Source organism: Rhineura floridana, chromosome 1 (genome assembly GCF_030035675.1).
Source record: "Rhineura floridana isolate rRhiFlo1 chromosome 1, rRhiFlo1.hap2, whole genome shotgun sequence".
Taxonomy (NCBI): domain Eukaryota; kingdom Metazoa; phylum Chordata; class Lepidosauria; order Squamata; family Rhineuridae; genus Rhineura; species Rhineura floridana.
In genome coordinates this window covers 89,601,357-89,626,688 of record NC_084480.1, presented here as the reverse complement: position 1 = coordinate 89,626,688, position 25,332 = coordinate 89,601,357, and the positions used below count along the sequence as shown (strand labels likewise).

Below are 25,332 nucleotides of genomic sequence, written 5' to 3'. Positions count from 1 at the left end.
CAAGGCCTCACCTGCTGATTGTAGTCTATGATTTTTGATACTAGGGAGCATGCTCTTTTGGGTACTTGGGTCCCAAGTCATTTAGGGCTCTGTATGCTAGTACTAACATCTTGAATTGAGCTCTGTAGCTCACTGGCAGCCAGTGCAGGGCTTTGAGGACTGGTGGCACATGGTCCCATCGGGCTGCCCCACTTACCAGCCTAACAGCTGCGTTCTGCAGTAATGGCAGCCTTCAGACAGTCTTCAAGGGCAGCTTCGCACACAGCCCATTATAATAGTCCAGATAGGAAGTCATCAGAACATGGATAACTGAAGCCAGGCTATCCCGGTCCAGGAACAGCCATAGCTGGCAAATTAGCCTTGGCTGGGTATAAGTGCTCCTTGCCACAGAAGCCACTTGGGACTCTAGTGACAAGTTGGAACTCAGGAGTACTTCCAGACTATGAAAATGTTCCTTTCGGGGGTGTACAACCTTTCCCAGAAAACGGGACATGGGATCCACCCACCCACAGTACTTCTGTCTTACCAAGATTCATCCTGAGTTTGTTGGTCCCCATCTAACCCATCACTGCCTACAGACACCTCACCAGCAAGTTGATGACACTGTGCTCCAAATCTCTGGATGAGAGCTCTGAACAGTTTCATATAGATGTTAAACAGCATAGGGGACAGAATGGACACTTGTGGACCTCACAAGCCAAAAACGATGCAGCTGAGCAATAGTCTCCTAGTACTACTTTCTTGTAGTAGCCTGCAGGTAGGAGTGAAACCACTGCAATACAGTATCTCCAACTCCTGGTCACTGGTGTCAAAAGCCACTGAGAGACCAAGGAGAACTAACAGGGTTGCATTGCTCCTGTCTCTTTCCCAATAAAGGTCATCAGCCAGAGCCAGCAAGGCTGCTTCTGTGCTGAAACCAGGCTGGAAACCAGACTGAAATGAATGTGGATAATCTAGATGAGCAGAACAGCCCCTTAGGATGCTCATCTGAGAGCAGGTTATGCACATACTTCTTTGTCCATACCTCTTTTATTGTATTTCTATATTTCAAAGGTAATAATAACAAGGGAGTCTGGGTTTGAGTCTCACAGCGGTCATCCTCAAAACGAATTGGTGACTCCCAAGCCAGATCTACAGTTCGGAAGAAAAGCTGGCAAACAAGTTTCACCTACTCCAATAGAAAAAAAGAAAATGCAGGTAAAATGTTTCCTTCCCTGTTACATAGGCTTGCTTTAGAACCTAACAATGTTTCTGAATGAATATGTGCTCATATATTTTGTTTACTAGATAAAATGCAGAACCAAGGGGGAAGAAACTTTTCTACCTTTTCTCTTGCAGGAACCATCCAAGGCGAGTGGAAAGAAGAGCCAGATTCCTGTGCAGCTTGATTTGGGAGGAATGGTGGCTGCTTTGGAACAAAAACAACATACAGAAAAATCAAAACAGTTAAAGCCCGTGGTGCTTTCAGGTACATGGTTTAAGAGTGCTTTCATTATATGATGCTTTTAAAAGTGATTTTTTTTACAACTAGCATCTGTTTAGTAGACTAAATGTTGCAAGAATTCTGTAAAATTTCATGTTACAAAGTACCAGAAAAATTAAAAAGAAGCTAACTTTGTAAATTAAAATGGAAGTTGATTTGCCATTTCTGGAACAACTAAGGTGGAGATTTTTAAAGATGCTGAAGTCTAGGAGAGATGAGTAGAAGTGTAATGATTTCTCTTCCACATTATAAAGTAGGAGTCTAACGTTTGAAAGCATATTTTACTTGTCTGGCATCTTAACAATGCCCAAATGCCATCCAAGATACGCTTCTGTAGCTGCTATTGTCAATCTTAATTTGTATAATAGTATATAAAGTTATTCTGATCGAAATCCTATACTGTTGCTTTTCAGAAATGATGGGGAAATACATAATTATGAATTTTTCAGTATGTCACAGAATTAGATTACTGCTATAGTATAGACATTGTCAAAAGATGGAATGGATCCATATGAAGGATAAAGCAGATGTTACATCAGCAAGGGGTTTGTGTAACCACTTCTGCTGTTGTCCACAATCAATTATGTCAGACTCTGTTCGTGGATCTGAAATCAAAGATCTTCGGAAAATAATATCATTCTATGCATGTCTTTAGTGAGATAAAGTGAGAAACGTTTAGTGATGCCTTCTGTTATTTCCATAGTATGCAACTACAAAACTGCTGTGCTTGCAATAAATAATATCAAGGCTGAAAACAGATCCTGGAAAGGCAGCGCATGGGTGGAAGTAATTCCAAGATAATTTAGTAGTGTTGACCAGAAAGGATTCTAAGCCAAGCTGCTTAATACCAAAGTGTACTATTTTAATAACATAGAAGCTACCTTATAGTAAGTTAAGCTCAGTATATACTGGTCCATCTAGCTCAGTTTACACTGACTGGCAATGACTCTCCAGGGTTTCAGACAGGACACTCCTTGCCCTACTTGGGACCTTTTGAACATAAAGCAAATACTGTATCACTGAGCTACACCCTCTCCCCAATATTTGCCATATTGTGCTATGTTTTTCATATATATAAATAAGAATGAATAGTTTTGTTTAAAGATAGTAGATTGCAGCAATGAGATATTTTGCAAAAACATTCACAATACAGAACTGGTAAAATGAAAATCCCTAATGACTAAGCTAAACCTTTAAGTAGTGTGCTACATCAGGAAAGGAATGTGTTCTGTATATACTTGGGCTTCTGTGTAACTTATGTGCTGCTTAGCGCTAAAAACAATTATGGTCCATTTCTAAGTATATTTGTTCAGAAGTGTCCACTTGATATTGATGGTGCTTGCTTCCAGATAAGTTGGGATTTAAGTCTTAACAGTTGTCATCTGATATCAGGTTTGCTTTTGTTGCAGTTGGTGGTGCAGTAACATTGCTTTCAAAGGAATCTATGATAGTAACAAAAAGTCCACAGTTAAACCAAGGAAAGACTCCACATAACCCTTTGGACTCCAGTGCGCCTTTGGTCAAGAAGGGAAAGCAGAGGGAAGTGCCTAAAGCAAAGAAACCAACGTCACTCAAAAAGGTACATCCACCTGAAACTGTTTATTAAAATGTAGTGTAGCTGTTAACTCTTTGCCTCTTCAATATCTCTCACTGTGCTTTGCTATGTTATCTTAAATTTTGAGAGTCTCTTCTGTCACCCAACCAGATATGCATTATTTAGTGTACCAGATTATCATTTTGTACTGAAGCCATTGTTTGTTTTTTAAAGTTTCTTGTGTGTGTATGTGAAGTTTTCAAATTACTGCTATTGGAAATATATGTTAAGAACTAATTGGTCTATGTAGTCTAGAAAATCCGGGAGTGGAAGGGAACAGATCTAATTTGGAGTTAATCCACTCCTTAAACTAAACAGTCTAAAGGTGATTATTTATTTATTTATACCCCTATTATTTATTAGATTTATATTAGATTTATATCTAATAAAATTAAATTTGTGTATTAGATTTATATCCCACCCTTCCTCCCAGTAGAAGCCCAGCCCAGAGAAGATACCTTGGGAGTGACTAGCATTATATGAATGTCATCTACACCTGCATTAACACTAGCAGTCTCTTCTGAGCGACTCTTTAGTTTGCCGTTAGAATTGTCATGTGCTGTGATTAGAACAAAATAAAATATTAAAAATGAGAAAAATACCCCTATTAAGTGTGCCGTTAATACAGTTTTTTAAAGACATTTCTCTTATATGGCTTTAGGTGGAGCTGGTAGAGTTCCCCAGGCTGGTTGTCCTGGATGACTTCAACATACATGCTAATGCTGGGCTTATTGATCAAGCTCAGGACTTCATGGCTGCCATGACAATCATGGGGCTGTCTCTCATATCATTTGGACCAATGCACGTGGCAGGACATAGACTTGATTTGGTGTCTTGTTCAGGACAGGAAGAGGGTGATCTGAGGGTGGAGGAGTTCTTAGTGACTCCGTTGTCATGGTCAGATCACCACCTGACAAAGTTTAAGCTTTGTGCCCCTAGTAACCTTCACAGGGATGGAGGGCCAATTAAGTCTGCCCTCGGAGACTTATGGATCTGCATGGTTTCCTGAATGCTCTGGGGGATGTTCCCAGCATAGCTGACGATACTGCTGAAGCCCTGATTAATCTCTGGAATATGGAGATGACCTAGGCAGTGGACACTATTGCATTGAAGCGCCCTCGCCAACCAGAAAGGGCTTATAACACACCTTTGTTTACTTAAACCTTGAGCCTGATGAAATGGCAGAGATTATGGTAAGAGCAACAATGGAGAAAAACTCAATCTGCTTCCAACTGCACACAGGCTAGAGCTCATTTTTGAACCTATTGTGGCGGCGATGGCAGCAAATAATTCTCACATCTCTGCTACCGTTGCATCTGCTCTGTGTCATTCAGCGATGCTTTTCCAGGTGTCTCTTAGGCTCAGGCCCTACACTACATCCTGAGCCCTCAGTCACTTATTGTGGCATGTTTGCAAGGTACTTTGCAGATAAAATCACCTGCATTCGGACTGACTTGGAATGACTCTTCATTAACTACAGTTGTACAAGATGTCCCTGAGGCTTTCTCTAGTTATTTTTCTATGGATCCTTTTCAGCTTGTAAAGCCTGAGGATGTGGCCAGCCTCTGGGAGGAATGAGGGCCACTGCTTGCTCTCTTGACCCTTGTCCATCCTTGTTAATCAAATCTGCCAGAGTGGCAGTGGCTGACTGGTTGACATATTAAATTAATACCTCCTTGGGAAAGGTTCTATGCCAACATCATTGAAGGAAGCTGTGATAAAACCTCTGTTAAAGATGGCTTCATTAGACTCTTCAGATCTTCTGCCCAGTCTCTAAGCTCCCCTTTTTGGACAAGGTGATTGAAAAGGTAGTGGCTGCTCAGTTCCAAGTTTTTCTGGATGAATCAGATTATGTAAACCCTTTCCAGTCAGGCCTGGTCATGGGACAGAGACTGCCTTGGCTGCCCTGCTTGATGACCTTCACCGAGCATCAGACAGGGGGAGTGCATCACACGGGACCACTAGATGGCTTTCGATGCCATTGACCATGGTATCCTTCTGGGCTGTCTAGCTCAGATGGGATTGGGAGGCACCATTCTACGGTGGCACCAGTCCTACCCAGAGGACAGGTCCCAGAAAATGGTGCAGGGAGATTACTGCTCAACCCCCTGGCTGCTGGCCTGCAGGATCCCAAGAGGTTCCATTCTGTCTCCTATGCTCTTTAGCATCTATAAGAAACCAGAGGGAGAAATTATCCGGAGATTTGGAGTACAATGTCATCAACATGCTGATGACACACAATTCTCTCTCTCCCTACTACCTGATTGCAGGGAGGGAGTGCTCATCCTAAACCGATGCCTGGAGGCTGTGAAGGCTGGATGTGGCCTAATGAACTGAAACTTAATCCAGACAAGATGGAAGTGTTGCTGGTTAAGGGGAAAACTGCACCAGGAGTAAGGCTGCAACCTGTGCTTGATGGGGTCACACTGCTCTTGAAGGAGCAGCTTCACAGTTTGGCAGTACTCCTGGATGCTGCCCTGCTGCTCGAGTATCAGGTGGCTGCGGTAGCCAGAAGTGCTTTTGGCCAACTCAGACTGGTCCACCAGCTCTGCCCACTCCTGTAACCAGTTGACTTGGCCACATGACACATGCACTGGTGATATTGAGGCTTCATTACTGTAACACACACTAGATGGGGCTGCCTTTGAAAACAGTTTGGAAATTGCAGTTGGTTCAAACTGAGGCACCCAGAATGTTAACTGGATCATGACACAGGGATCATATCACCCCTGTGCTTCACAGAATCCACTGGCTCCCAATTTGTTTCCAGGCCCAATTCAAGGTGCTGGTTCTGACCTTTGAAGCACTAAATGGTCTTGGACCAATGTACCCTGAGGGACCACTTACACCCATATGTACCTGCCCATGATTTAAGATCAGCTACCTCTGGTCTTCTCTGCATGCCTGGAATGAAAGATGTCAGACTGGCAGGCACACAGGAAAGAGCCTTTTTAGCCATGGCCCCCAAGCTTTGGAATACCCTGTCCCAAGAAGTCCACTCTGCTCTCTCCCTGATGGGCTTCCAGAGACTTCTGACAAGCATCTTGTCCTGGAGAGCCTTTTGGAGGGACTGATGGTAGAGCCTGAAACTGATTTTATCTCCCCCCCTTTTTTTTAGTTTTACCTCTTTAGTCCCTTTTAATGTCACTCAACTGTATTTTATGTATTTTTATCTATTTTATTTTTTGTGTGTGTTTTATTGTGTATGATTTTATTGTGAGCCACCCTGAGTGCCCTATTATGTAGGGTAGAAGGGTAGGATAGAAATATTTTAAATAAATAAATAATTGGTAGAGATGCAATTATCAAGTTGCCAACTTATCAGAGGTGTGAACCAATTGCCCCAGATAAGCAAATTGAATGATAATTCCAGATTCCCACACTCTTAAAATCCACCCACTCCTCCTTCCACCCCCACCCCATGAAAATTCAAACATGAAGGGCTGTAAAGCAGTCATTGTGCCAATAAGTCTTTCAGGAATAAAAATAGCTTTATTTGGAAATGACATTGCATCAAAATGTTTCTTTTTAAAGATTATTTTGAAAGAGAGAGAACAGCGGAAACAGCAACACCTTTTAGAACAGACGGCAATACCAAAGGGTGGCGATGCTGTCCAAGAGGGTGCAGCATTTACGCCTGAGGATCAAGTATTTTCTGAAGACACCAAAACAGGTACCATTTGAATTGGGATGCTATTGGTTTCCAGTTCTGAGCAGGGAATGTCATTAAAGAAAAATAAATGCTGATAGAGTTATTGCAGTAGTTTCCTTGAGATATAGTTGCCACAATAAACCAGACATAGGTGAGAATTGGCTGGGCTGCACCACATGGTAAGTCAAGCTATGGCTTAGTGAGGCTGCGTGGGCTCCGAGAGAGTTGCTCACACTGCTTTACTACTTCTTGGTCCTTTTTACTGCTGCGCCACATCTGAACCAAAACTCATAGTTAAAATCTCATCTGAACCAAGACTAACAGTTAAAATCTCATCTGAACCAAGACTCATAGTTAAAATCTCTCCTCACTAACCATGACTTCTAACCAAGAACAAACCTGTGATTGTAATCTACTAATTGTTATGCTTTAGAGCATTACTGGAGACTGGGGCTGAATTTCCTCCTGAATCTTTTTAGAAAAGGTAAACGTTTGAAATTGAAAGAGCTACCAAGTCACACAACACATTTCCCTACATTGTTTGCCTAGTCTAACCTATTTGCTGTAGTTTCCACTCCATGGTTGAACAGTGCATGCAGCCCTATTTATCATTGGCATAGCTCTCGAGTAGTTTTGAATAGTTCACATAGTCATTATATTACTTTACTGTTTATTTATTTACTTATTGTATTTATATACCACCCCATAGCTGAAGCTGTCTGGGCGGTTTACAGTAACTAAAAACATTAAAACAAATATACAAATTTAAAACACATCTTTTAAAAACAATTTTTATTGAAAATGGACATGGAAGAAGAACAAGTAAAAGAGTGTATGGTCAAGTGGGCAAAAAATTTTGGTTATAATATACAAATGGATCAATGGGAAAATATGTGGAAAAAAGGTTTGAAATTTACATTATGCTATAATCTTAAAGAAAATTTTTATAAAATGATATATCGTTGGTACATGACTCCAGAAAAGTTGTCAAAAATGTATAGTAATGTTTCTAATGTATGTTGGAAATGTAAACAACAAGAAGGATCTTTTTATCATATGTGGTGGTCGTGTAAACAGGCAAAATTATTTTGGGCACAGATAGGTAGGATGATGCAAAAAATCTTAAAGATAAATACTCAGTCAAAGCCAGAATTTTTTTTATTGGGTTTTATGGATAAACAAAAGGAAAAGAAATATGGAAGAATAATATTATATACGATTACGGCAGCAAGATTATTATATGCACAAAAGTGGAAAATGGAATCAATACCAACAACGGAAGAATGGCTATTGAAATTAATGGACTTAGTAGAGATGGACAAATTGACATGCCTTCTCAGAGAAAAAACGACAGATACATTTCTTAAGGAATGGAAGCCTCTTTTGGACTTTTTGTTGAAAGAAAAAAATGAAATGATGATAATGGGATTTGACGATTAATTAAGATAGATTACGGAAAAAAGTGAATTTCGTATGTTTTAGGAGACAGGTTTGATATATATTACATACTTATAGCTGATCTGTGACAAATCGGAAGCCAAGTTTTTATTTTTATTTTTGTTGTATTGTTTTTGTTGTTTGATTTGTTTTATGAAAATTTGAATAATAAAAATTATTACAAAAAAAAAATAAAAACAATTTAAAACACAATTTAAAAATTTAAAACAGTTTAACAACACATGCTAAAATGTCTGGGAGAAGAGGAAAGTCTTGACCTGGCGCTGAAAAGATAAGTGTTGGTTCCAGGTGCACCTCATCGGGGAGATCATTCCATAATTTGGGGACCACCACTGAGAAGGCCCTCTTCCTTGTTGCCAGACACCCAGCTTCCCTCGGAGTAGGCACCCGGAGGAGGACCTTTGATGTTGACCGTAGCGTATGGGTGGGTTCATATCAGGAGAGGCGTTCCATCAGGTATTGTGGTCCCAAGCCGTGTAAGGCTTTATAGGTTAAAACCAGCACCTTGAATTGAGCTCGGAAACATACAGGCAGCCAGTGCAAGTGGGCCAGAATCGGTTTTATATGTTCGGACCGTCTGGTCCCTGTTACCAATCTGACCGCTGCATTTTGCACAAGTGCAGTTTCCAAACAGTCTTCAAAGACAGCCCTACATAGAACGCATTGCAGTAATCTAACTTGGAGGTTACCAGAGCGTGGACAACTGAAGCCAGGTTATCCCTGTCCAGATAGGGGTGCAGCTGAGCCACCAACCAAAGTTGGTAGAAGGCACTCCGTGCCACCGAGGCTACCTGAGCCTCAAGTGACAGAGACGGTTCTAGGAGAACCCCCAAGCTACGAACCTGCTCCTTCAGGAGGACTGCAACCCCATCCAGGACAGGTTGGACATCCACCATCTGGTCAGAAGAACCACCCACTAGCAGCATCTCAGTTTTGTCTGGATTGAGCCTCAGTTTATTAGCCCTCATCTAGTCCACTGTCGCAGCCAGGCACCGGTTCAGCACATTGACAGCCTCACCTGAAGAAGATGAAAAGGAGAAATAGAGCTGCGTGTCATCAGCATACTGATGGCAACGCACTCCAAAGCTCCGGATGACCGCACCCAATGGTTTCATGTAGATGTTGAACAGCATGGGGGACAGAACTGACCCCTCTGGAACCCCATACTGGAGAATCCAGGGTTCTGAGCAATGTTCCCCAAGCACCACCTTCTGGAGCCGACCCGCCAAGTAGGAGCGGAACCACTGCCATGCAGTCCCTCCCACTCCCAACTCAGCCAGTCTTCCCAGAAGGATAACATGGTCAATGGTATCGAAAGCTGCTGAAAAATCAAGAAGCATCAACAGAGTCACACTCCCCTGTCTCTCTCTCCTGACAAAGGTCATCATACAGGGCGACCAAGGCTGTTTCTGTGCCAAAACCAGGCCTGAAACCCGACCGAAATGGATCCAGATAATCGGTCTCATCCAAGAGTGTCTGGAGCTGGCCCGCAACCACTCATTCAAGGAACTTGCCCAGGAATCGAACATTTGCCACCGGCCTATAGTTACTAAGATTTTCTGGGTCCAGGGAGGGTCTCTTCAGGAATGATCTCACTACCGCCTCTTTCAGGCAGCCAGGGACCACCCCCTCTCATAGAAAGGCATTAATCACTTCCCTGGCCCAGTCGGCTGTTCCATCCCTGCTAGCTTTTATTAGCCAAGAAAGGCAAGGATCCAGCACAGAAGTGGTTCCATGAACCTGTCCAAGCACCTTGTCAATGTCCTCAAGCTGTACCAACTGAAACTCATCCAAGAAATCGGGACAAGGCTGTGCTCTGGATACCTCGCTTGATTCACCTGCTATAACACTGGAGTCTAAGTCCTGGCGGATGCTAAAGATCTTATCCTGGGAGTGCCTAGCAAGTTCATTACAGCGGGCCTCAGATGGTTCTACCATGTCCCTGGGGCCAGAGTGTAATAGCCCCCGAACAATTCTGAAGAGCTCTGCTGGGTGGCAGATTGATGATTTGATAGTGGCAGTAAAATACTGTTTTTTTGCTGCCCTCACTGCCCCTAAATACAGCTTACTATAGGCACTTACCAGTGTATAGTTGCATCCACCAGGAGTTCATCTCCATCTGCACTCAAGCCGTCTCCTATATTGTTTCATCGCTCTCAGCTCTGGGGTATACCATGGAGCTGTATGAGCTCTACACAGGAGAGGGCGCTCAGGAGCAATCATGTCAACCACCCGGGTCATTTCTGTATTGCACAGTTCAACCAGGGTGTCGACAGGAGCGCCAGCCCTATCAGCCAGAAAACTCCCCAGAGCCCATTGGAAACCATCCAGATCCATTAGTCTCTGGGGGCAGACCAGCTTAATAGGTCCCCCACCCTTGCAGAAGGGAAAAGCCGCTGTAAGTCTAAACTTCAGCAAGCAGTGATCTGTCCATGATAGAGGGACTGATGTAAGCCCTCCCACATTCAGATCACCAACTTCATGTCCAGTTGCAAAAACCAAATCTAGAGTATGCCCTGCTACATGTGTTGGGCCAATGGCATATTGGGACAGTCCCATGGTTGTCATGGAGACCATGAAATCCTGAGCCGCTCCGGATAAGGTGACCTCGGCATGGATGTTGACATCCCCTAGAACCAACAGTCTGGGGAATCTCAACAGTACACCCGAGACCACCTCTGTTAGCTCAGCTAGGGAGTCTGTGGGGCAGCGGGGTGGGTGGTACACCAACAGAATCCCCAGTCTGTCCCACTGACCCAACATAAGGTGCAAACACTCCAGACCAGTAGTCACACGGACAGGGTGCTTGCAGAGGGAGATGGAGCTCCTATAGACCGCAGCAACCCCCCTCCCTGACCCTCAGGTCTACCCTGATGCTGAACCAGGTACCCTGGTGGGCATAGCTGGGAGAGACTGACTCCTCTCTGCTCACCCACCCAGGTCTTGGTTATACATGCCAGATCGGCTGCCTCATCCACTATTAAATTGTGAATGAGGGAGATCTTATTATGCACCGATCTGGCATTTAGGAGCAGCATCTGGAGGCCTGACGGCTGATAGGGCAACCAACAAACCTGCAGGTGTGGAGAGGACCGGAACAAGGACTAGAACAAGGCACAGTTGTTAACTGCCTGGGCCGCATTCCCCTTACCTGGCAAGTCCTCCTCACAACGCCATATCTCCCTCTACCCGTCACTACACTGATAGGGGCCCCCTCAGGTCTCCCCACTTGGCTCTGAGTCCTTTCTCCCAGGCACATGACTTAAGACCCACAAAAAGGCAGACAAAGCAGGAGCCACCTCAGCCAGCCAGCTTATGTATCCCCTCCAGAGAAGGGACAGGTGGAAGAAATCAGCAACAGCTGGCTGAGTACCTGGGGCCTGATCCTACAAGGCGTGGCACCTGCCGGGCAGAAGTCCAACAGGGAGAGGGTGGTGGTGGCGGTAGCTGAGCAGCAGCAAGCAGGCAGGCAGAGGCAGCAGCAAACGGCTCTCCTTCTTCCCTGGGCGGTGGTGGTCCCCTTCCTCCTGCAGGCAGTGTCTAGTGAGATACAGCAGAGGTGGAGAATTGATACTGTAATGAGGAGGACTGTTGGTGCTTAAGTTCTGACATACTGAAATTTTGCTCTCTGCTGTAAACTTGCAAGTCATAAATATGGAGGGCATATCTTCTGCAGGATGTGGTCATGCTCTTTTCTTTTCTCTAGACCTAAAGGTTCCTTAAACTGTAAGTAAGTGGATATATGTGAAAATAGGCAAAGCCCTGGCCCAGAGATGTTTGGCTATCCCTTTTACAGACTTCCCTACAAATGTGTTCAGAATTAGGCTTGCCTCGGGGATTCATTTTAACGATCTGGGATCTTAAGGACAGTGTGGGGAAGTCACACATTAATTTCATGCCATTTTCATCTTGATAATTGTCAGTGGACTGAAATAGAAATCAGTCTGTAGGTATCTAACATGGATCTGAAGTTCCTGGTCATTAAAAATTATCTCTTTTGTGTATCCAACTTTCTCCTGCATTTAGAAAGTGCGGATGAAGCCCCTGCAAACGCTATAATTCCAACCCAATGTAGCTCAGAAGTACACCTGGAATGTACAGAGTTGAGTGGATCCACAAAAATCTCTCTTGTTCCAACACAGCTGAATTCCAGTCTTCCCAAAATCCATAGCCGGAGATTTAGAGAGTAAGTATGCCTGTGCCACTTATGCTATCATGTCAGTGTATTCTTGTTGCTGAGTTCAGGGTCTCCAGTAAGTTGCCTGAGAAGATAAATTGGAACAAGGTGGACAAAACTGCAGTTGTTTTGATACCCTCACAATAAATCAAGAATTTGGGGTGACCTGCATAGATAGGGCGGCATGAGCAAACTGCATTGCAGGATGAGATTGTGGGTTTTCATTCTCTGGACAAAGGTGAAGATGCATTATCAGACTCGACTGCCATGGAAGAGAGAGAGGCTGGTAAAGAAGGTGTCAAGTGTTCAGCCCTGCCCCCTAAATTCTTGTATCCATTCTGTTCAACTGAAGTACAAGCAAAATATTGATAGATAGCTTTCTAAATTTTCTGCAAGTTGGTATTGCAAAGAATAATTCTTCACACAATACTTACTGCATGTGGGTTACTGCAGAACTGTAGATCTTTGGTTATTTTTGTGTAAAGCAGGAGTGCAGTATTGCATCTGGCTGGAGAGCCAGATCCAGAAGTGGCCAGGCCTCAGCGGGCCACTTTAACAGATGGGCGAGGTTGTCCGCTTGTCAATCGCCTGACTTCATATGGCATCTAGTGATTGAAACTTCATGCTGCTTCAAGCTCCAGTTTGAATTTGGTGGTTTTTGAATTCAGGCTGCAGGTGCAAAGGAAGATTCCTTTTTTAGCTCTCCTGCACATAGTGTCCTGTGATTCAGGCCTGGGAAAGGTGGCCATAGTTTGCCCAAAACAGCCAGGTGGGCAAGCCTGAGGTCTGGTAGGCCTACTTAGGCCCATGGGCCAGAGGTTCCCCAACACTGCTATAAAGGCTCTAGTAGTAATTTGCAAAATATTATATGATAAGTGAGATAGCAACCAGCTACTATGAACCTATGTTCAGGAACTATTAATTTCAAAATGGGGAGCTGAAGATGTAAAATCGCCAAGAAAAAAAAAGACAAATTTAAATCAAGATAATTGCCTGATAACCAGAACATAGAATCATGGGACACAGGTGACTTCTGTGGTTGGACTTGATGGCCTTATAGGCCCCTTCCAACTCTACTATTGTATGATTCTATGATTCTTACTGAGAGGGATGGGGAAGCTGGCTGCTGTTTTTCCTTCTCAGTCAAGCTAATTGGGAGAAGTCACATTGGAGTTTGAGCCTTCCCAGACGAATGTGGGCTCCTGCTGGGAGGAAGGGCGGGATATAAAACAAACAAATAAATAAATGTGTATCTTCCTATGGAGTCAAACGTCATTGCATGTGTGCCATTCCTTCAAACGTTCCTGGTGTTATAAGTAGCAGTTAATTCATAGAAATCAAGAGGCACTCTTAATGTGTGGTTTGTACCTCTTTCTCCTGTCTCTGTACCAAGATGTAATTCTTCTGAACCATTTCAATTTTCAGTTTGAACATGCTTTCCTAACATTTTTTGTTAAGGGTTTTGACTGTTAGTTGCATTACATTTCTAAACTTTGAAATGTTTAACATTTTTAATTTCTGCTGGACATAGGCTGCTAATTCTGTGTGTATGTCTTTGGGCAGAGTGGATGAGAAAGAAAGGGATGGAGGAGAATCGGATATTTTCCATAATGCTGAAACAATTGTTTCTTTCTTTAGTTACTGTACGCAAGTACTTAGTAAAGAGGTTGACAGCTGCGTAACAGATCTCTTGAAAGAGTTGGTTCGCTTCCAAGATCGCCTGTATCAGAAAGACCCAGTCAAGGCCAAGACGAAACGCAGACTTGTTATGGGGCTCAGAGAAGTATTGAAACACTTGAAACTGAAAAAGTTGAAATGTGTCATCATTTCCCCAAACTGTGAAAAAATTCAGTCAAAAGGTGAGCCTTTGTACAGCAAACACAGATCATACTTCTGATGGAGGGGTTTGGTGAGGGAATGAGCAATGCCTTATAGTACTATTGTTTTTTTATTAGTATAGATGTGAACAAATGAAGTACTTTCATCAGCAGTGCTAGTGAAAGTGATCAGTTCTAGCATCTTGCTCTCCTTTTCATTCTGTTTTTGTTTTGCTCCAGGTGGGTTGGATGAGACTCTGCATCTCATCATTGACTCTGCTTGTGAACAGAATATCCCATTTGTGTTTGCTCTCAATCGCAAAGCTCTAGGGCGCTGTGTGAACAAAACGGTGCCTGTCAGTGTCGTGGGAATTTTTAGCTACGATGGTGCTCAGGTGAGTTGTACAAAAGCTGTTGTTTCACTCTGTTTTGTAATATGCATTTTGATTTAAACAAAAAAGCCCAGTCTTTGGCAGCTAATAGTGAAATGTTTAAGATATTAATCACTCTTAATAGTTAAGGACATGAGACTCCCAGACAAACTTTAGTCCTATTCAGGCATTTTATTTGCAAGTAAATAGAACACATGGGCTACCTCTGTCCCCATCACTATCCACAAATTGGAGAGTAGCCATCTCCAGCAGGGAGGTTGTTCTACTTGTCTGGGCTCCTCACAGGGAGCCTCCACAAGTACAGGAGGTTCTCTGCTGCAGAAGGTTGTTCTCCCCTCACCCCCTACAATTTAGAGGGATGAAGGGGCATGTCCATCCTGACTCACATTCTATTTGCTTGCAAAGATAATACCTGAATACAGCTATGTTTGAAAATTTGCCCCCCTTCACACACTCTTTACTTCATGGAGAATCCGACCAGTGGCTCATCTATTCCAAGATAGGAGTCTGCACACATTGGTCTTCCCCCACTCCACTCCCAGTTACTGCATGTAATGCACCTCAGTATGTCAGAGATATGAACAAGGTGTATGGTCTCAAACTTCTTGCAGAGGAGATCATCACTAGCAACTAAGCAAGCTACACATTACATGACAATATAAACACATTTTTCTCTCCCCCCCCCCCCCAAATTTACTAGTCAGCTTGACGTGGTCCAAAATCTTCAGAGGAGACAAAGGAAATCTGTTTACTTAGTCTTCGGTTTATTTGAAATATCACTTATCCAGCATTCAGGTGTAAGACCATGTGCCGTACTCACTCATGCTGCTATGTCTCTGTGTTGGTTGAAAACACTTACAGAAAATTACGTGGCTGAGTTGTCTCCAGGCCTGTACCCATCATGTCCCCTCTGTGGTGCTGTATGCAGCAATGGTGGCTGGCTGTTGGCATATTGCACCAATCTTCTCTTGTACTGGTGCAATATCTAGATCAGTTTGTCTAGATGAAAATTCTGTAGCAATACTAGCTTAACTATGGGTTCCTATGATGTGCAAACCATCCATGGCCTGAGAATCATAAGTTGCCATAAACTCGTGAATAAGGCCCTATCGCATTAACTACTAGAGAGGCTTCATGGCTTCAAAACTGATAGTTAAGTTAAGGTATACATCTGAAATAAAGGTAGGCACATTGGTCCTCTTGGTCTATGCAGCTGAATTGTTTGCAGAAGTGGTTCATACAGACAGTTTATTTTCCCATACAGTCATGTACTTGGATGCACAACATGCAGAGAAACTTCCTTAGGAACAGCTGCAGGTTTTTTTTTAATGATGATGGCTTCACTGTTTAAGGACCTTCCGTTGCAGATATGCTTTCATCTCTCTGATCTATAGAAGTTTTTTAGACCCACTACAATCTGAGCATTGCATTTCTTTCTAACAGCCAGTGCTAGCAGCATAATACCTATCTACATCAACCCCATGACTTGTCATTTGCAGCATGATGGAGAAATGTAATGCTCAATTCTTAGAAAAACCTAGCAGGGAGCCCTTCCCGTTCTTGTGGAGTCTTGGACCTGAGAAGCTGGAGAGAGAGGGTGCAGTGCAGCACAGCTTGTACCCAATAAGAAGTATCTTCTGGGCTAGTGAATAATGACTTTTCTTGACAAATGAATCCTCAACAACATGCTAGGACTGCTTAATAACAACACTGGGATATCTGATCTTCTTCTGTTTCATCATTCATGCTAAATAAAAATGAGGCACATGTTACCTTTTCATATTTTGATGAGAAAAGATTGACTAACTCCAGATACTACTGTAGCTTTTTACGGCCTTTATACTGTCTCTCAGCCTAACGTGCCTCACAGGGTTGTTGTGAGGATACAGTTGGGAGGGGGAGAACCATGTTTGTATGCCACCTTAGTCTTCAGTTCCTTAGAGGAAAGGTGGGATATAAAAACAATAATAAATATATTTATACCCTAGGACTATTTTCACAAAATGGTGGAACTGACGATGGAAGCCAGGGTGGCCTATAAGGAAATGATTGCAGCTTTCGAGAAAGAGTCAGCTGAAGAAGAAAATGAGAGTGACTTTGTACACTTAAAAACCCACGATAGAGAGCGCAGTCAACTAGATATTGCTGAAGCACCCCTTCCAGAGTCTGATGAGGATGTCCCAAATTACAGTGAGTTACCTGGGTATTTTTTTTATGTGGGCAGTATTCTCTCTTATTTATCAGTCTTTTTGAATGTTTTGGAACATGAATGGTTTGATGTGCCACATTAATTTCTAATCTTATTTGATTTCTCAAATATGATGGTACCAGCTTTGCTCATTAAAAAAAAAAGGTCTAAACTCAGTGTGTGTTGTGCCGCAGAGTTTAATGACTTCGGCCACATCAACCTGAGGCTACCCCCATCCAGTTTCTCTCCTGGCTGTCAAATTACTGTAGCAAGGCCTCTTGGGGTAGGTGACTAAAGCAGTGTTCTGCAACTCCCAGGGGAGCTCTGTGACATCCAGATGCAAAAGAGTGTGAGTGAGAGGGAAATAGAAAATGGTGTTGGCCCTTCAGAAGAAAACAAACAAGATAAGGAAAACAAGCGTTGCTTTGTCTATCTCATCTGTGTATTAAAGCTTGTCTGTCTTTAGGTACCAACCTTAATCAGCATTCTAGGATATCTTTCCCCCAAATGTACCTCTCAGTTCCAAGATACCACAAACTTGAGAACATTGGATTGTATTCAGTGTAGCGCTAAAACTAATTCTCCCCCTGTCCTTCCCCCCATGTACCCCCATATCTGTTCTTCAGTTCTCCCTACCCTCTAGATCAGATCTGAGGACAGTGTGGGGTGTGTGTGTGTGATACCCATTGTAGTAGCACTAATCCTTGTAGTAGCACAAACATTTAGTTGATTAGCACCTATTTCTCTACACTTAACATCAGTGATTCTTCTAATTGCAGATGGTTCCCTTTTCTTCATATAAGACAAGATTTTTTTTATTTTGCTGTATTTGCTGTATTTGACTGGTCAGGAGAAATAGTGATGTGGGACAGGCTAGCAACTACCATGTTTATGTTGTGGATGCTAAATATCAGTCCGTGAGAGTGTAAGACTTCATTTAGAGCAGGATGAATCCTTCACTGATCTTTCCTGACTTTTTGGGCTTAAAGTACTGAATCATTGAGGTGCTGTGTGAATGTGCATATGGAGGTCTGCCATTCTGACAGCTGTGTGTGAGAGGGTGAAAATGAGCTGTTCAGTGTGTCATAGAACGTATGAAGCTGATCATCTGGCTTTGCTGCCCCTTACAGCTTCCAGTGTTACTGCATGTTAACTTACACTTTCAGCTGATAAACTTAACTTCAAATGATAGATGTGTCAGAACTTAGTTGGGCATTATAAAAGTTCATACAGCAGGCCCCTAGTTTATGCTAGCTTTCTTTCATAACCTTACAAAGGAATAACTAAAAGCAATACTTTGTGCTTTCTTGACAGTTGGCAATAGGTTAAGCAAAACTCTTAACAAACGGAGGCTCTTTCCTTCCCTTACTGTAAAATTGGCCCAGTTATACTGGCTACATAACCTTCAGTTTCCTGCATAAGGAAGCTAATGTGTCCTTGAATAATCGAGTGTTTGGGGATCTCAGTGCTTGATAAAGCAATTCCAAGATTTAAGGGGGTGAATTGGTGAAAAGGTTCCAAATACAATATTCTCAAGGCTATGGTGCAAAAGATATTGTATCCCCATCTTTTATATCATTGTTACAAGGACAGCTATAAATTATAGTATTTATTAGTCTGAGAAATGTAATGGTAACTTTCGTACTATTTTCTTCTAGTTAAAATCTGGAAGCGAAAGCTTGAAGAGGAGTATAACCCTTACATGCTGGAGCTGGAAAAATAGTCAACTTCTGAAATGTTGACCTCAGTAAATCAAGACTACCTTCTTTGGCCTTATTTGTTTTGTTTTCTTTAAAAAATGTGTGTGTGTGTGTGTGTGTGTATATATATATATATATATAAATGTAAATACCTAAATTATCTAAAATTAATTATCCAATTATCCAACAATAGGGTTAATAATTTGTTAAAATTCTCTTATGAATTGTATCTGACAAACAATTGCAATGGAACATATAACTTCCTTCTATTTTATTAACTGCTAAAACTTCTACAGCTGTATTCCATCAAAGGATCTGCTTTGAGAGCCAAACGTAGCTTGTGAAACCTTGAAAACCAGTTGGTGATTTAACTGCTTCCAATCTTAGGCCCTTCAGTAGGTTTTCTGAGATTGAGTTCCTTGACATAAAATTGCTAGTGAAAAAGCTGTCAAATATCTCCCTCCTAAGGCCTGATGCCTTGATGATGATGATCTGTTCTATGGAATGTAGGGACAATAAGAAGCAGAAAAGAAAGTCCCTTTGAGCCCAAGAGGAGGATGCTTGTCTTTGCTGCATGTAAACACAGGGCATTCATATCACAGATCTCACTATTTCATGTATGTAAACCAGTGAACTTAGGTTTACACGAGCTGCATCATAGATGGGAGTGGCTCTCTTTCTGTCCATGTGATTGGGTGAAGCAGAGGATGGAGAGATGAAATTGTGGCAGTTTCCATGAATGCAATTTTATATTTTCTGTCTGCTGAGTTTGTGGCTATAGTGGTGGCTCTCTCCATGTACAGCTTCTGCAGCCCTTAGCACCCATTTAACTATTTCTTAATATAACACTACCTGTTTAATTATAGGTCAAACCTCCCATACAGGGGGGTGCCTTTTGATAGGTGGTTTTTCAAAATGTTAAATTTCTCTATGCTGCTAGGAGTGGAGTATAGTGGAGCCTCTTTGTAAAAGCTGCAGTGCCACACTGTTGAGTGCTTGATGGTGTGCAGCTACCACAGGCCAGCTTGGTATTTAGATCAGCTGTTATGGAAAAGCCTATTACAAACAAAGAAATAGGCTTGTACCCAAGTATCATGTCAACCAGTAGATGGCTTATTAAACACTGATGGATTGTATTTATAGATATGGAAGACTGAGGCACTTGTCATTTGTTGTCTTGGCTTTCTATAGAAGGATGGCAAGAATCTTTCTTGTAGAAAGAGGCCAGTGCTACAAGACAAAAAACTGGGTAATATAAAGAGAACTGAGATGATTTGTGATGCCATTTTATAAAATCATAATCTCATTGTAAAAGACAACTCACTCTAGCAAAGAAGTACTGGAAAATCACTGTGCATGAGATTCCACAGCATATTTTTGACCTCAAGTGAACTTCTGGAAGGTGGGAGGGATGGAGTGAAGGTTGGTTTGGGCTATCATGAGACCTCCTACAGTGACAAAAGACTTTGATTTCAGCCTGGAGCACCAACTGTTATGTGGGAGTTTGGCTTTGGCACTCATCACCCAAATGTGTCCAGCTGCTCATATCCTTCCCAGAGACAGTTGGAGTATTACTGTACTTTGTTGACCATTTTGTACTATGCCTTCCCAAACTTTTTTATGTCTTCAGGGAGGTGGGGGTTATTTGAGAACTATAAAACAAAAGTTATTTGCAGTACACATCCTACAAAATAACATTTGCCCTGTAGTAACAGATGCTCTTACCTTGGTATTGTTAGCCCTATTAAGTTACACAACTGGTAGTAATACTCTGCAGGGTCACTAGCATGAGTGTTTGCTTAAAATCTTGTAGGACCCACCTCTACCATTGCCCCTTAATGCCATAAAGTTAAAAGTGTATGTACTTCATTTAACAAAAGCTGGTACCATAAAAAAAGTCACCTTTTTAATATCCTATGACCCCACTGTGACAAAACTAAGGGAAAATATTTTTTAAATTAGCAGATTATTAATGCTTGAAATAATAGTAGAAAGTTATTTTGATGGTTAACTCTGTGTTACACAATAACACTGGGCTAAGATGTCCTAGCACCCCGATAAGCTGAAGCTGTGGTCCTCTTTACCCATTTATCCCGGAGTAGATATGTACAGGCATGTCATGTGAGGAATTTTCTCAATTTTGAGCAGGTTCTTAATACTGCATTTGATCAGCAACAGTGGTCATTTTTGTCTTTCACAGCTAATGGAAGTTATTTCCAGCTTAGTTTAATTTGTGCTGTTAGAAAAGCAAGATTTATCAGCTAGAACAAGCTCTGAGAAGCAGGTAGCTTTGAGTGTTTAGCATGAATTCATGTATACTGTCACTAGTACAACATCAGTAACCGCTACTGGTTTTAAAACCAGAATGGGGTGAACATATACCACTCCACGGGGGGGGGGGGGAACCAGGCCTGATGTGTGTGTCCAGCTACCTTCAGGTCCCACTGATGTCACAGACATGGCAGCTTCCCCCCAGCTAGGTTCATTCAACTCTGAATAATAACAGGAAAATTATTATGCATGAGCATTTTTGCTAGTGAGTACATGTGCTGTCTAATTGGATCACTACTTTGTAGTATATAAACTGACTAATCTGGTAATGAAAGTGGGAAAGGTTTGATACTTTGATTTATTTATGATTTAACATTTCACTAGCTTAATTCAGTGGAAATGCAGTCAGCACTTCCAATGGTGCCAAGTGACTGCTCTTACTGTACGATAATACCAGTGATTTCTTGTTAAATAGCTTTTGGGTGGTGTTTTAAAAGCAGTTTGAGATGGGTGGGGAGATTTGTGAAAGGAAACTAAACTGCATTCTGCATTCAGATGTGGCATGCACATCTCTCTCTACCTAACAATCCAAAACAGTGTTACTTAGTATTTAAAGGTAGCTCACCCTCATGTTTACAGAATATTAACTTGTGGCAACGGAAGACTCTTCTTATACCTTGGTTTGCATTGCAAGACATTTTAGCTCAGGATTCAACAAACCTGTAGTAGTATTCCAGAAGCTGATCTCGCATTCCCATCCTCTGTTCCCATTGGTTGCACTGGATGGGCCTGATGGGAGTTGGGAGTCCAATACCAGCAGGAGATATAGTATGATAGTTGTATAATAAAAACTGGCTGACCAGCTACTTGCAAGCTTTACAGCTGACTGCATGAAGTAAGGCTATTCATATGTTTCTACAGCACTCCATGGAGGAAGTGGATCCTGTGTACAAAGCTGGCTGAAAGTGAAAGAAGCTTCCCTCAAACATTTGCTTAGAAGTAATCATTCTTAATATTTTAATCAATGCAATCAGTGGTGAAATTTGATGTACTAAAGCCCCATCATACAAGTGCCAACAGATCCAGCACTTATCAGTTGGTCTTTAACAGGCTAAAACAGAAGGCAAGGTGCTTATAAACAACACATGAACTGCAATACAAATATAGTACCCATTTTTCCTTTTGATAGTGAAAACAAGCCTCTAATAGTAACACACTGTTTTATATATTGTTCAAATCAGTTGACAAATGAGCAGACAGAGCAGTAGTCTTCAAAGCAGTGAAGAAACTTCTGTTATCAAATGGCATTAGAGGCCTCCCACCAGACTGGTTTCCAATCCTCAGCTACTACTTCCTGCTTCTCATACTGTGTCTTTCCTATTGCAGCTTTCCTGAATGAGAATGAACCAGAAAAACCTCTTTACATTAAACTTAATTGGCGTTCTATGAACTTACTAGTTAATTACAAAACTCATTTTCCATTGACAATCAAGATCTTGCACATTTTCCTTAATTTGCACTGCACTGTAGAAATATAGTGGTATCTGATTCACAATCACCAGTTATTTCAGCTTAGCATAACTGATGAAAACTGATGGCATTTCTATTACATATGGTTAGGGACAGCAGATTGACATCTCCCTGTTATATGCAAAACCCAGTTTGCCAATAAAGCCCAGCTTAGGAAATTTTAAATTTCTTAGAAACAGACTTCAATGAGAAAGCATAGATCCTCAGTAAACCTTTCCAGGGAAAGTATCTTCCATAAGAAATGAGGGATTCAGATTGTTAACCCCTTGCACTACACTCGGTCTCATAAGACTGGGAGATTGGGTCTTTGTCTCTGTATAGTATAGCTAGCATGGATTTTTCACATTCCACCATGTCAAATTGAAAATAACCCCCATAACTTTCTGCTGCTTCCCATAAGTTCATTACAAAACTTATAGTCCTGAACTATCCTCTTAAGTTTTCATGGCGATACACAAAACAGAGAATCCAGAGTTCAGTGTAAAACATGAGTAAAATAAGCCAGACCCCTGCTGGACTTTTTTCTGTCAGCAGTCTCATAATTTGTTGAAATTAAAACTCTGCCATGTTCACAGAGTACCTGTAACCCTATTACTGTCCTTGCCCCATAGTCTGACCATCTTCTGCAGTTTAAAAAAATGCATTGCTGATTTTTAATTAATTTAAGAAAATTAACAGTCTATGATCGTGCAGGCATGCTCCGTAAGAACCAACTGTCAGTGTTCTAAAAGTCAGATTAACTGCTGTTTGGCTTTGCTGATCAGGTCCACACCCACACCAGACATTTATTCCACTTTAAACAGGCATGGCTTCCCTCAAAGAATCTTGAGAGTCCAGTGGCCAAAGTGATTTAATGGTCAGCCCCTCTTCCCAGAGAATTCTGGGAACTGGAGCTCTATGAGGGGAATAGGGCATCTCCTGGCAATTCTCAGCACTCTTCACAAACTACAAACTGATTGCAGGTGTTGCCACCACTCACCATATGCTCAGAGGCACATGTTACCAAATTCTTCCAAGCTACACAGGAAGTGGATTGGACTGTAAAAGACCAACCCAAATTTTGTTTGCATTTTTTACAAATTTGTAGGGCAGTACAATATCTCAAAGAGGAGGTCAGGTCTCTTGCTCCCCTGGTGCATTCTCTATAGCTGCCTGATTTGCCCACTTTTGAAAGTTTGATAGAAATATCTGGCTGTAGCTACATTCTTAAACCACAAGTGTTTTGTGTCTATTAGTGAATATTTCCATCATTCTGGAATAAGCAATTTGTGAGAAGGGTGAAGTAACCATATATCACGAGATGGCTACTGCAGAAAACTTCCTCTCTCAGGGCTCTCTGTGTGTTTGCTGCTTTTGGTCAAAAACACAAGATGTTTGAAAGGCAGTAAGGCTAGTGGGAGAGGGTAGTATGTAAGTTATGGTATATCTGACTGATAGATCTGCATCCCAGCATGAAGGTCAGCCATGTAAATGGCAGCCCATTGTCTTGGATGTGAGATGAACATAACACTCCAGCTGGCAGGAGCATGTGTGGGAATAAAGTAAAGGTGGAGGTTGCTCTGTCAGAACCCAACAAACCAATGGCAAAGAGATAGCAATGACTGGCATCAATCCATTTTAGAGTGCATATGTGTGTGCATATATGGCATTTTAAGATTTTAGTTAGAGTGCAAAACTGCCCAGGGTCTCCCTGCTTTTGTTCTTGTCCAGGCAACAGAACTAAAAGGAAAGTGATGAGCAGGACAACTTAGGAAACTGCATTACACCAAGCCCATTGAGCTCCGTATTGTCTACTTTGATTGGGAGTTGCTGTCCAACGTTTCAGGAAGGAGTCCTCTGTAAGCCCTACCTGGAGGTGCTGGGATTGAACCTGGGAGCCTTCTGCATGCAAAGCAGGTGCTCTGCCACTGACCTGTTGCCCTTCCAGATGTATGCCTGCCTCATGACACTTACCCAGGTTTTTTTCCAGCTCTCCATCATTTTGTCATGCTCACTGACAGCACTTCTCCAGTTAGCTAATTCTCTTGACCAGGTATCCCGATAGCTACCACCTGCAAACATTAAGCAATTAAAATGATTAAGCTGGCATCAAATTCAAAATGTCATAAGTGGATACCTTCTACTTTCCAATACTGAACATAACCTAGAGCAAACATGGATGAAGAGTACAAGAATATTCATTCAGCCTTGGAGCATTTCAGGAATTTGTCCCCTAAAGACAACTTTAGTAAACTTTAGTAAAACTAATGAACATGAATGAGAATTATACAAACAATGTGGAGTGGATTATGCACTAGGATGGATAGCTATGAATACTTCACAGCTGGAATACGAGCCCATGTGCATGGGCCAGCATTGTTACATCTATTAAATTGTCCAACAACAGAATGCCAATTTTTCCTCAGCTCAGGCCCTTCATGGCCTGCTGTAACCACAACTGGATTTGCATGGATGTGGATATGCTTGTGTTGGAACGAGTCAGCATTTTTAGTGCCACTAATCTATATCTCACAAATGGGAGCCAATCGGAATAAAGTAGATGCTAACCTAGGGAAAATAAGATTCTCTTTGGGATTCTTGTGTCTGTTTGGATTTGTAGCTTTTTTGCAGGCGGCCCCAGTTCTCAAATTCTGCCTGCTTGTCTCTAAATTTAACAAAGTATGTCACTTCACAACACTGCACCATTACCTTCAACAGTGATATATGATGTAGATGTTTTGTTTCCAGCTTTTGAGATCACAAAGCAGCAGTATTCTGAATTTTGTGCTACAGTATCTTTCACCCAACTTAGAAGATGCAATCTTCCATCAGCCAAAACCAGGGTTTGTTGGTTAACACATGCTTCCAGTTTCTGTCCATTCTTCTTCCAAACAAAGTGTGCATCTTGGGGCCCTGTGGAAAATTGGCTAATTATTATGACAAACTTCCTTCAAAGCAGGCATGGGGAACTTAGGCCTGCTGGGACTCCTACTTTGGCCCATGAGTCTATTTTCCCCCATCCACACTCATCTATTGCTCACCTGACACCATATGACATCAGGTGTGGGACTGGTGAAGCCACAGCTGCAAA

At 42.1% G+C, this 25,332-nt stretch overlaps 2 protein-coding genes across 7 annotated transcripts in view; one reads left to right on the top strand and one right to left on the bottom strand.

Annotated features, from left to right (window-relative positions):
- Positions 1 to 18,527, top strand: part of SECISBP2 (SECIS binding protein 2) — a 41,882-nt gene extending 23,355 nt beyond the window's left edge. For all 5 annotated transcript variants that reach the window (XM_061625958.1, XM_061625939.1, XM_061625929.1 and 2 more), the window contains 9 exons: positions 1,054 to 1,197; positions 1,339 to 1,468; positions 2,893 to 3,062; positions 6,612 to 6,750; positions 12,214 to 12,373; positions 14,003 to 14,223; positions 14,422 to 14,576; positions 16,562 to 16,763; positions 18,420 to 18,527. In XM_061625958.1, coding sequence (XP_061481942.1) covers positions 1,054 to 1,197; positions 1,339 to 1,468; positions 2,893 to 3,062; positions 6,612 to 6,750; positions 12,214 to 12,373; positions 14,003 to 14,223; positions 14,422 to 14,576; positions 16,562 to 16,763; positions 18,420 to 18,484 — 1,386 coding nt within the window. In that variant the 3' untranslated portion in view covers positions 18,485 to 18,527. The remainder of the gene's footprint in view (positions 1 to 1,053; positions 1,198 to 1,338; positions 1,469 to 2,892; positions 3,063 to 6,611; positions 6,751 to 12,213; positions 12,374 to 14,002; positions 14,224 to 14,421; positions 14,577 to 16,561; positions 16,764 to 18,419) is intronic.
- Positions 18,528 to 21,734: 3,207 nt separating this feature from the next.
- The window catches only part of SEMA4D (semaphorin 4D), a 169,654-nt gene continuing 166,056 nt past the window's right edge, over positions 21,735 to 25,332 (bottom strand). For both annotated transcript variants that reach the window (XM_061626060.1, XM_061626068.1), the window contains 3 exons: positions 24,951 to 25,154; positions 24,216 to 24,313; positions 21,735 to 22,123 (listed from right to left, as the gene is read on the bottom strand). In XM_061626060.1, coding sequence (XP_061482044.1) covers positions 22,094 to 22,123; positions 24,216 to 24,313; positions 24,951 to 25,154 — 332 coding nt within the window. In that variant the 3' untranslated portion in view covers positions 21,735 to 22,093. The remainder of the gene's footprint in view (positions 22,124 to 24,215; positions 24,314 to 24,950; positions 25,155 to 25,332) is intronic.